The sequence below is a fragment of the Canis lupus genome, chromosome 9 (assembly GCF_003254725.2).
Source record: "Canis lupus dingo isolate Sandy chromosome 9, ASM325472v2, whole genome shotgun sequence".
NCBI classification, from domain to species: Eukaryota; Metazoa; Chordata; class Mammalia; order Carnivora; family Canidae; genus Canis; species Canis lupus.
The window spans coordinates 17,219,859-17,232,303 of NC_064251.1; the positions used below are offsets into that span (position 1 = coordinate 17,219,859).

General features: G+C 36.7%; 1 protein-coding gene across 14 annotated transcripts in view; it reads right to left on the minus strand.

Annotated features, from left to right (window-relative positions):
- CDC27 (cell division cycle 27) overlaps positions 1–12,445 on the minus strand; it is a 70,566-nt gene that overhangs the window by 50,222 nt on the left and 7,899 nt on the right. For all 14 annotated transcript variants that reach the window (XR_003131813.3, XM_025436549.3, XM_025436554.3 and 11 more), the window contains exon 2: positions 3,166–3,241. Coding sequence is in view for 13 of the 14 variants with exons in the window: in XM_025436549.3 (XP_025292334.1) it covers positions 3,166–3,241 (76 nt within the window). In the remaining variant the exon portion in view is untranslated. The remainder of the gene's footprint in view (positions 1–3,165; positions 3,242–12,445) is intronic.

Consider the following 12,445-nt stretch of genomic DNA (forward strand, 5'->3'; position numbering starts at 1 on the left):
CACCTATCCTGCAGTTAAAAATCTATAATTTTGACTCCCCAAAATTTCACTTCTGAAAGCCTACTGTTGACCACAAGGCTTACTAATAACACAAACAGTAGATTAACACATATTCTGTATGTTAATGTGTTCTATACTGTTATATACTGTATTCTTACAATGAAGTAAGCTAAAGATAAGAAAATGCCATGAAATAAAAACATAAGGGGGGCGGGGAGCACCTGGGTGGCCCAGTCAGTTAAGCACCTGACTCTTGAATTCAGCTCAGGTCATGATCTCAAGGTTGTGTGGTCGAGTCCCATGGTGAGCTCTGCACTGGGTATGGAGCCTGCTTTAGATTCTCTCTTTCCCTCTCCTCCCTCTGTTCCTCCCTGCCCCCTACCCTCTCTTGAAGAAAAAAGTCACAAGGAAGAGAAAATACATTTACAGTACTGTATTGAAAAAAATGTGCATACAAATAGCCCCACTCAGTTCGAATCCATGTTGTTCAAAGGTCAACTGTTTGAGAGAAACTGAACTTACTGAGCAACTTTCTAAGTGTCAAGTGCTGTATCAAAAACAGGCAGAAAGTGGACTGAACAGCTTTATGCAGATTCATCTGGAATCCTGCCCCAATTCTATGGGAAAAATCGAATCGTCTTAATTTGAAACCACTAATTCACAATCTTTTGGAGTCTAACTATAATAAACCAGAAACTGCCAATCCTTTAATAAACACATTCAAAAAAGAAAGTATAAAACAGCAAAAACATGAAGGTTGCATAGCTATCAATGAAAATCTATGTAAGTAGATTATGCATGATAAACCTTGATTTTATATAATCGAGCAGAATAGGGTAATCTATTGCATTATTTTCTTTCTAAGCCTGTCTTCTAAATCTTCTCATTGGGACCTCAGACTCCTGTTTCACAGATCTTCCTTACTTTTGTCTCTGAACTCTCATTCTCCCTTGAAGGACCTGACAGCACTCTCAAAGGTATGCTATTGCCCTCATATCCACTTACATCAGAGTTAAAGTAAGGCTTCCTCCTTGCTTTGCATCTCCTTTTTTTTTTTTTTTTTTTTAAAGATTTTATTTATTTATTTGAGAGAGAGTGAGCAGGAGTGGGGGATAGGGGGGCAGAAGCAGAGGGAGAGGGAGAAGCAGATTCCCTGATGAGTAGGGAGCCCAACAGGGGGCTCAATCCCAGGGCCCTGGAATCATGACCCTAGCCCAAGGCAGATACTTAACCAACTGAGCCACCCAGGCACCTCTCCTCTTTACATCTCAAAACTATTTCCAAGCATTACTCATTGTCATTTGTGAAATTCCCTACTCCTGGGTTCATACCTTTTCCTCATAACTCTCAGCTACTAAATTCAGGACATTCTGCTTCATTAATGAAAGAATTTTGCAACTGGTTGGTTCATGGTCTTCCGCTCCCATGTTATTCCCATATATCTTTCAATTCAACCTCATCTAGACCTCTGGCACTTCTCTATCTCTTACTTACCAATCACCTTCTGTGTTAACTTTACTATATGTTTACATTCCTGGTCCCACATCTTGTCTATATTGTTCTTAACCCTTGTCCTTTCTTGTGACATATGCTTGGTAAACCCCTAATACCTACCTTCTTATGCTTGCAGTTAGATTACTAAGCACTTACTACAAGAGCAAAATCATACAATTAACCATAAAGGTTACACTAGCAATTCATACAAGAACACGCAAAACATGAAAATAAAGCTCATCTATAACTACAAAAACTTTTCTTTCCAAGTAATTCAATGGAAAGGTCACAAAAAGTAGAAAAATTGAATTAAACAAACACCTGAGTAAAAAGAAGGCAGCACTGTTTCTGATTGGAAAGGCTATCTATAGTAAGATGTAAATAATTAATTTAGAGAATTATATGGCTATAGGTCAGCACTGATCAAAATCTCTGTAAAATTTCAAAGCAGTAATAAAATACACATAGAAAAATGAAGGATAAGAAAACATAAAGACTTCTTATCAAAAAGAATGAATTGGAAAGAAAAAAATGATGGAAGATAGGCCTTATGAAATATTAAAATACAATATAAAGTATTAACTAAAAATGGTATGATATCGGGTTAAAAATAGAAAATTAATGGAAGAGAGGAGAAATTCTGGAGACAGAACAAAACATTTTTAAAAATATAAAACCAAGTAAAATACCACATGGGGAAGGAAAAAAGCATTAAATAAATAATACTATCATAAATTTAAAACATTTTTAAACCACTAATAACCATATATTTATTGTAGTTGTACAAAGATGATAAATGACAAAGCTAATGAGTTCAACTACATAAACACTTTAAATATTGAAATAATAAAAACCAACAGAATTAAGATTAAACAGCAACAATCTGGGGCAAAGATACAATAAAGATACAGCTCAGAGAAATAGGAATAAATTTAAAACAAACACTTGAGAAAATACCTAGAATCCCTCTTAGTAATAAAAATGCAAGACAAAACATCTCATAATTCTCAATTAAGCATAAGTACATTAAATTGATCAAAACTGATACTGATAGGATTAAGAAGGAAGTCTTATGCTGTTGGTAACACCCCAAATTATTATACTTCTCTCTGCTAAGTAACATGCCCAAGGTATACAACTGCATTTAAGTGACAGAATTAAGGGTTTATACCAAGACTATAGACTAAATTCATGCTCTTAGCCACAGAATATAGACTCTTCTAACAAAAAACCTGGAAAAAATATCTAAAGATTGGAAAATGACTAAGCAAGCCAAAGTGTAAAACCTGAAACAACTCTATAGTTAGTAAAAGTAGCATATAAGGGGACGCCTGGGTGGCTCAGCGGTTTGGCGCCTGTCTTCGACCCAGGGCATGATCCTAGAGTCCCGGGATCAAGTCCCACATCGGGCTTCCTGCATGGAGCCTGCGTCTCTCCCTCTCTCTCTCTCTGTTTCTCTCATGAATAAAAAAATAAAATCTTTAAAAAAAAAAAAAAAAGTAGCATATAAGGGAAGTAACAGATACAGGAAAAAGTTTTTATGAATTAGTGTCCATCATAAAGGAAAAACAAAAGTGATCCCCAGAATCTTGTTATATATGTCATAAGAAATGATAGAATTCCATATATTTTATTCATTTATGGTTCTATAGAAATGAAGAGATTACAAACCTTCTGCATACAGTCGTTCTGCAAGGAAAACTGCATCTCGGTAAGCATAGTGGTTTAGTGCTTGCCATATAGCAGCCTGAAAGTAGAGGAAAAAGAACATAAATACACAAACATAGAGTTTCAAATTAACTCCGAGCAGAGATTTGCATATAGTAAACAAATCAACAACCCTAGTGTGAGTAATAAAACCTCAGTGCCCATCATGCAAACTCCATAGTTTGCTACACAAGACTCTTCACAGTCTGGCTCCAAACATAACTAAATTTATTCACTCACACCTCCATGGACCGTTCGGCCTCTGTGCCTTGTACTTCCTTTTCCCCCATAGAGTAATGTAGGCTCCCTCACCTACCTCCTTTTAGAAACTGCTTATCTCTAAAGACCCAGCTTGATAAACATCTACTTCATGAAGGTTTCCTGGCTGATTCCTAGCCATTTTTTGGTAAGCATATCTCTTCCAGTTGAGCACTCATATTTTGTTATAGTTACTTGTTTATAGGTCTTCCCACTCCACTAAACTATACTACTCTAAACTTATAACAGTGGTTTAAATAATTTTTCACGATATACATGAAATGTATGTCATCCTCCACAAAAATGTCCCCATCTGTCAGCTGTAATGCTACCCTATTCTCATCCACACAAGGAAGCATATTAGGAGTAGAGATGAGTAGAGCTATTATAGGAATAACCTTTAATCTATGTGAATATATTTTTCTATTATTTTTATTTTAAAAAGGATTTTATTTTGGGAGAGAGAGAATATCAAGCAGACACCATGCTGAGTGTGGAGCCTGATGGGGGGCTATTTAATGACCTTGAGTTTCGACCCATAACCTGGGTCGAAATCAAGAGCTGGATGCTTAACCAACTGAGCTACCCAGGCACACCATATTTTTCCTTTTAGAGTTAAGAAACATATCTATAAAGTATTTATCAGGTAGAAGAGCATTTTAAGTAATTATAAATAAAAACATTTAGACCCATGTGCTCACTATCCAGCTCAAGAAATAATATATTACCTATATATTTGAAGCCCCTTCCCTACGTGCTCATCAGTCACAAAACCTCTTTCTGAAACCACCATCCTGAATTTTGTTAATCTTTAGGTTTTCCTCACAATTTTTATGGATTTATATGTTCATCTTTAAGCAATGCAACGTTTAGTTTTCCCGGTTTTTGAATTTTAAATAAATATAATCATATTTAAATATTCTACTATGATTTGCTTTTATAACCCAATATTGTATTTTAAAAACTCATTCTCAATCTGTGCAGTTGAAGTTCATTCATTTTGATTGCTGAATAAATATATTTCCATTGTATAAATACACTAAAATGTATTTTATCTATTTAAAGCATGTGAACATTGGGTTATTTCTGGTTGTATCTCCTTGCTACCCAGTTATAATAGTGCTGCAAAGAACATTCTTGTATTTGTCTCTTGGGGTTATCTGTTTAAGATCTCTCCAAATTAGGATATATATGTAAGAATGAAATTACGGGGTTGTTGAGTTCATGTTCATACACATGTACATCTTTACTAGGTTATGCAAATCATTTTCAAATTGTTGTTTAATTTATACTCCTACCAAAAATGTATGAGTTCCCATTATTCCATATCCTTATCTACATTACGTACTGTCAAAAATTTAAGTGTATTTATTTATTTATTTTTAGTAATCTCTATACCCAGTGTAGGGCTGGAACTCATGACCCTGGGATCAAGAGTTGCATGCTCTACGGACTGAGCCAATCAGGTACCCCCAAATTTTTAATTTTTACTAGTCTGATAGATGTAAAATGCTTATCTAGTGCCTTTAATTAGCACTTCTCTGAGTATTACAATGAGGCTGTGTTCATTTGTAATTTATTTCATGTTTATTGGTCTTCTGGCAAATGCCTCCTTATGTGTCCTACATTTTTTTGTTAGGTGACTTCTCTTTTCTTACTATTTCACCCAGCATTTTTAGCAGCACTAAACCAGACAGGTTTCTTTTAAGTTTCAGTGTGCCATGTAACACTAATTTTTAGTGTATCATATACATTATGTATATGTATATTGTGTTTACATATGTTTACGTTTCGCCTAGCATTTTTAGGAGCACTAAACCACCGGAGTTTCTTCTAACTTCTCCAGGTTTAACTTTAGTCTATCGCAAGATATAAAAGTCACCAATAAATTTAAAATTTTTTCATAAACTTGCATATTAAGATATCTTACAACTGATTGTGATACAACAGCATTTTTTATTTCTAGCATAAATACCAGCTCATAATTCATTGAATAATTTAATAGTTACAATAAAACCAGTAAGATGGGATTACCTAATGAAGACCACTAGCTAGCACCATAAGAGTAAAGCTAGACTACATTATAACAAGTAATTCATATGCCATGGATATAGTAAAAGCTCAAATATTTGAATGAAAAAGCAAATGTTTAGTAACATTTCTATGAGTATTATTAATTATAATTTTTTATATTAAAAGTCCTAGTAGTAGTTGATGACTTACTTAGCCCACAGGTCTATTTTTCTATTTCCTCAAGAAAAAAATTGATAATGAATTTCATTTGGGATTTCTAGAGCCTCTCGTTTAAGCTTTTTGTCTATACAGTCTAAATTTTTTAAGGTCTCAGAGATGTTTTTTTTTTAATTTTTAATTTTTAATTTTTATTTATTTATGATAGTCACACACACAGAGAGAGAGAGGCAGAGACATAGGCAGAGGGAGAAGCAGGCTCCATGCACCGGGAGCCCGACGTGGGATTCGATCCCAGGTCTCCAGGATCACGCCCTGGGCCAAAGGCAGGCACCAAACCGCTGCGCCACCCAGGGATCCCTAAGGTCTCAGAGATGTTCTAATCTGACCATTTCTAGCCAGACACAAGGGAAAGGAAGAGGGCAGGAATTTAAATTTAATTTTGAATGAACTATACTAATCCAGACAACTATACTAATCCAGACAGCATTTTTTCCCTCTAATGTTAGTGTTCTTAATCTGGTCCTTTCCTACTACTTTAAGAATTGTCTAAAACTGCTATTCAAAATATGGTCCTTGGAGCAGCAACACTAGTATTTTCTGGTAGTTTTCTGGGAGTATGGAATCTCAGACCCCACCCCAGACCTACTAAATCAGAATCAGCATTTTAACAAGATCCCCAGGTGATTTATATGCATACTAAAGTTTGAAAAGGACTGATCTATAAAAGACTTACTCTGATTAAAAACAACTACTCAACAGAGTCCCCAAAGCCAAAGAGGTTGTCTCATCTAATGTCCATTTCAAGATGTTATGAATACAATAATTTCTAATCCTTCAGGCCATATCCCTTAGCTTTAAAAGAAAGGCTTGAATTATTCAAATTCCAAAGTCTCCTGTTTGTTACATCTTTATGATCTTCCTTGGCCCTAAGCCATTTCTTATACTTAATAAAATATCCTACATATTAATAGAAATGAATCACAAATACTATCTCCCTTCACAATCCACCCAAGTTAGTTGGGCTCTAAAGAAAATTTCCTTTGGTCTAAAATGTACATTTTGCTCTCCTCCACTATTTTCAGAAGTAGCTGGCATAACCTATAGGATGATTCCAACAGCATACATAAAATATGACTTACCTGCTTTTAAATAAGGCAAATCCTAGAATTTCCAGATACTTATAAACTTCATAATAAAGATAATTTGCTATCCCAAAGCCTGATTGTTCCCAACACCCCTACTCCTAATTTCCAGAAGATAAAGGGGTTCATACAATTGTAATTTTACCATACTTCAGTTCTCTGCTAGTTGCCATATATGCTTATTTCTGCCATATATGCTTATTTACTTCCACATGATTTAATCTCACAATGCCCCTCAATAGAAAGGAATACTGAAATATACTATGCTAAAAAAAACCTCATCAGTCATTGGAAGGTCTTCTATTACTTGGGAAGTAAAATAGATGGGAAGACAAAAAAGAGAAGGCCATAAATACCAATAGGACTGGTATTTAACATCCTAAGATGGACTGTTAGATCACTATAGGATTTTTCCCCAATTAGAACTGCTTAAATAAGAAAGGTACCAAAGACAAGCTGTGCTGAAACAGCGAGAATCCCCAATAAACTGTTCCATTTTGCTGCTAATAATTCTTCCACATACCATTAACTGAGGATGAGGCTCCTACTCCTCACCACTTCTTGACTTTTTTTTTTAAGATTCATTTATTTATTTGAGAGAGCACGAGTGAGAGGGGCAGAGGGAGAGGGAGAGAGAATCTCAAGTGGACTGTGCTGAACACAGAGCCTGACATGGAGGTGGATTTCATGACCTGAGATCATGACTTGAGCCAAAACCAAGAGCTGGACACTTAACCAATTGTGCCACTGAGGCACTCCTCCTTGACTTTATTTCCAATAACATTTGCCTGTGGTGGATATTTAGCTATTTAGAGTACAAAGGCATATTATTACTGTGTGAGGAAATTGTTTTACCGATTGCAGCATGACTGACCATGAATGAAAACCAGTGTGTGGGGGGTGGTGTTATCTTTTTTTTTTTTTAAAGATTTTATTTATTTATTCATGAGAGACAGAGAGAGAGAGAGAGAGAGAGAGAGGCAGAGACACAGGCAGAGGGAGAAGCAGGCTCCATGCAGGGAGCCCGACGTGGGACTTGATCTCGGGTCTCCAGGATCAGGCCCTGGGCTGAAGGCGGCACTAAAGCACTGAGCCACCTGGGCTGCCCGGTGGTATCTTTTTTAACTTTTGTGAACTGAAGAGTTCTAGTAATCATTCATTCAATAAATATTTACCGAGTGTCTACTATGTGCCAGCCCTTTCTAGACTACAGTAATTAACAAATAGCTTCTGTTCTCATGAAGTACCTTTCAGTGTTACTCCTGTCTAGATCAGAAGTATCAAGTATCATTGCTTGACATTGCTCTACCTCAAATCCACTACATTACAATCCCTGGAAGCTGGGGCTGAGTTTAGATATCTTTATTTTTAAACCTTTTCACTGGTAAGCATTCAGAGCTCAGAATCATTCTTTTACTCTTCTAGACAAGTAGTTTTCCTTCCTTTTACAGGATACTCTTTTGCAAAAACTTGTAGAAGCTCTGGACCTCTTTTCCAGAAAAAAAAAAAAAAAAACAACATGTGTATGTATGTATGTGTGTGTGTTTGTGTGTGTGTTTGTGTGTGTGTGTATGTAAAAATCTGGGGAGGTGGGTACGGTATATAGGGTAACTGGGTGATGGGCATTAAGGAGCGCACATGATATGATGAGCACTGGGTGTTATACTCTAAGTTAGCAAATTGAATTTAAATAAAAAAGAAAGGGATCCCTGGGTGGCGCAGCGGTTTAGCGCCTGCCTCTGGCCCAGGGCGTGATCCTGGAGACCCGGGATCGAATCCCACGTCAGGCTCCCGGTGCATGGAGCCTGCTTCTCCCTCTGCCTATGTCTCTGCCTCTCTCTCTCTCTCTCTCTCTCTGTGACTATCATAAATAAATAATAAAAAAAAAATTAAAAAAAATAAATAAAGAAAGAAAGAAAAAGAAAAATCTGTGTACAGTGTTAGGGATTCACGAATATCCTGGTTCATTAAGTATCACTGGTCTAGCTGATGGGAGACAGGATTAAAGCTTGATACATAACAGGTTTCAATAAATATTTATAGAATTGAATTTAGATACTTGAAAGAAAGGAGAAGAGACAAGTTCCTGACCTAGAAAGGTACTTTCTCTTTTGCACATAGGAAACTACAGTACTAGGGCCTAGAGGAACACTGCTGCTGCCAGGATAAGGAGAGGTGCCCTTTGTTTGAAACTCAAAAACATTTTTTACCACATAAGATCAGCGATGCTGGATTAAGAACATGAAATAATGAATGTATTGGTAAATCAATTTGGGTACATTATGGATTTAAATGGTTCAAAAGAGCTGGTTAGTGTCTAACAGTCACTTACAAAACTGCACCTAAAGAACAGTAGAGGGCGCCTCCTTTGGCTCAGGTCATGATTCCAGGTCCTGGGATGGAGCCCCACATCAGGCTCCCTGCTCAGCCGGGAGTTGGCTTCACCCTTGCCTGCTGCTCTCCATGTTTGTGCTCTCGCTCTCTCTCTCTCAGATAAATAAAATCTTAAAAAACAAACCAAAAAAAAAAAAAAAAAAAGAATGGTATCTAGAATCCATCCTCCCTTTTCTACTCCCATTCCATAATAATCTCTTTAAACTCATAGAGTCAGGGAGCCTGGGTTGCTCAGTTGGTCCAGCCTCTTGTCGGCACCTTGCTCAGCAGGGGGTCTGCATCTCCCTCTGCCACTTCCCCTGCTTGTGCTATCTCGTTCTCTCAAATAAATAATTTTTTTAAAAAAAACTCCCAAAATAAATAAACTCTTAGCTTCCTGCTCTTCCTACCTATTAGCTGTAAGGTAATCTACCCTATCCCAGAATTACATTCCTTAAACATAAATATCATCACTGCTAAACAGAAGATGACAGTTGAAAGATGTGGGTTCAAATCCATGTTCCATGACTTACTAGTTCTGTGTCTTGGGCAAGTAACAATGTCTCAAGTCCTACTCTCTTCATTTAAAACATAAGAGTCCAGTAAAGTACATAATGGTTCTTATCACATACCTAATAATTACTCAATAAATTTTAGCTGTGCCATCATTATAATCATCATGTCTTCCTCCCTGATCAAAGCCTTCTAATGATTCCTCTTGGATAGCTCCACAGAGTTTAGAAAATATCTACACAATAAAGCACAAACTCCTTAGTAAACTATTCAAATCCCATCTCCACTTTTCAGCTGTTTTCACAACTCACCAAAGCTGCCCATGGTCTAGAACCAGTCCCTAAACATTCACTGTATTTTCATACTGCAGAGACTTTGCCTATTTGGGTTATACTTTGTCTTTAACTTCTATCTCCTGAAATTTTAGTTATCCTTTCTTCAAAATTCACCTTACATGTTCCTCTGTCTTTCCATGAAGCCTTTACTGATCTATCCCTTGCAATATTAATTACTCTGTCCTTTGAGGTCCTAGACAACTTTGTTTATACTTTTAAAAAATATCAGGCTGTGAAGGTCTGGGTGGCTCAGGTAAGCATCCAACTCTTGATTTTGGCTCAGGTCATGATCTCAATGCCGTGAGATCGAGCCCTACACTGAGCATGGAGCCTGCTTAAGATTCTTTCTCCCTCTCCTTGCCACCCCTGCCCCTGGCTCATGAGCACATGTCCTCTCTCTTTCAAAAAAAAAAAAAGAAAGAAAGAAAGAAATATCAGGCTGTTCATTAGATTTGGTTATATTACTAAGTTGCAACTTCTTGAGGAAAAAAAGCCAGATTCTATTTTTCTCTATAATTCCCTGGTTATACTACTTAACTAGTTATTTCTCTAGTTTTCCTAGATAACTGCCTTTAAATATAGTGCATGCTCCATAAATGTTTGTAGAATGAGTATTTGTTTTGGAGCCCTGAATCCATTTTCCACTTACTGAAATATAAATTTTTAGAAACCCAATCTGGAGATAAAACAAAAGGTAATGGGACACCTGGGTGGCTCAGGAGTTGAGCATCTGCCTTTGGCTGGGGGCATGATCCCCGGGGTCTCTGAAGGGAACCTGCTTCTCCCTCTGCCTATGTCTCTTCCTCTCTCTGTGTGTCTCTCATGAAAAAACAAAAACAAAAACAAAAAAAACACATAAGGTAAGACATTCTTAATATAATCAACTTTTACTAATATGAATAAAAGGTAACATTAATGTTGACAATATAAAATAGTACAAAATAACATCTAGCTGTTTCTTCCTTGACAGAAATAAGCTAAACATTAAAAAGCAAAGAAGCAAGAATCTGGTAAGGAGATACCAGTTAGTCTGACAAAGGGGTTGAAATAAATTAGGTTTCAGGGCAACAAAATTTCTTAATTATGTGACCTATTAATACCTGGAAGATATTCAGATTTTTCTGGTTAATAGCAACCTAGATCATGTTGCATACTTCCAAGTATACCATCAGATCATTTGCCTTATCATCTTTCTCAATATGCCTACCCCTTCTGGAGCATATTCTTTATCCATTCAGTAAACATTTAATGAACATCTATTTTGTTTGCTATATGATCCTGATGACAGTAAAAACATAAAAAACAAAACCCTGATAAAAAACACGGGGTTCCTCGGTGGTTCAGTCCATTAAGCATCCAACTCTTGATTTCATCTCAGGTCATGATCTCAGGGTCATGAGATGGAGCCCCTGTATCAGGCCAGGTGCTCAGCTGGGAGTCTGCTTGAGATTCTCTCCCTCTCCCACTCACCCCACCCCACACTCACTTGCTCACTCGCATACTCTCTCCCTCATAATCTTTAAAAATGAACGTGAGAGAATCAAGGTTTTCAGGGGAGCTGTACAAGGCCAATATATTGGATTTTCAAATTATGAACAAGCCAGGTATTATGCCATAGGCATCTATTTGGTCACTGTCATTGTGGCCACTGTGCTTTTAAGTTTATTTATTTAAGCAATCTCTACACCCAACATGGGTTTCAAACTCTCAGCCCTGAAATCAAGAGTCACATGCTCTACTGACTGAGCCAGCCAGGTACCCCTGTGCTTTTGTTTTTTTAATCAAACAATTGGAAAGATGAACTTTAGAACAAAAAATACATGGTGCTGGCAAGGAGTAAATGTAACTAGGTTGTAAATATACTAGAGAATCTCTGCTATCTGGCCTATATCTCCTCTGTACTATGACACAGAAAAGACATAGATAAAAGGTAACGTGATAAACAATGTTTTCCTTAGAGAACTTCAACATTTGCACTGAGAATAACGTGAAAGTCATTCAGAAAACAAAAGACTAATGGATATTCAAAATTTAATTTGACTCAACAATTTCTTGAATGTTTAATATAATCTCCAACTCCAACTCACAGCAAACGAACCCTAAACCTCATCCTAACCCTCTGACACTAATCCGATGACAAAGAGGTTCAGTTTTAATCATCAGTAAAATAAGATAAAAACACTACCTTTGAGATAAACCCAGCAAAGTACTTGGCTGAATTCTAAACCCCTGTAAGAACGTTATCTGTCCCTCTGCTGTTCTACCAGACATACATGACCTAGGGTTCTGGAACCACTCATAGAAGTATCTTTCAAAAGAATATTCATTTAAATTAGGCATCTATAATAATAATGAAAGGAAGAAAATAAATATTTACTTTCTAAGGCAGACCATTTTTTCCCCTGGATTAATTTGTGTCTTATTCGTCAT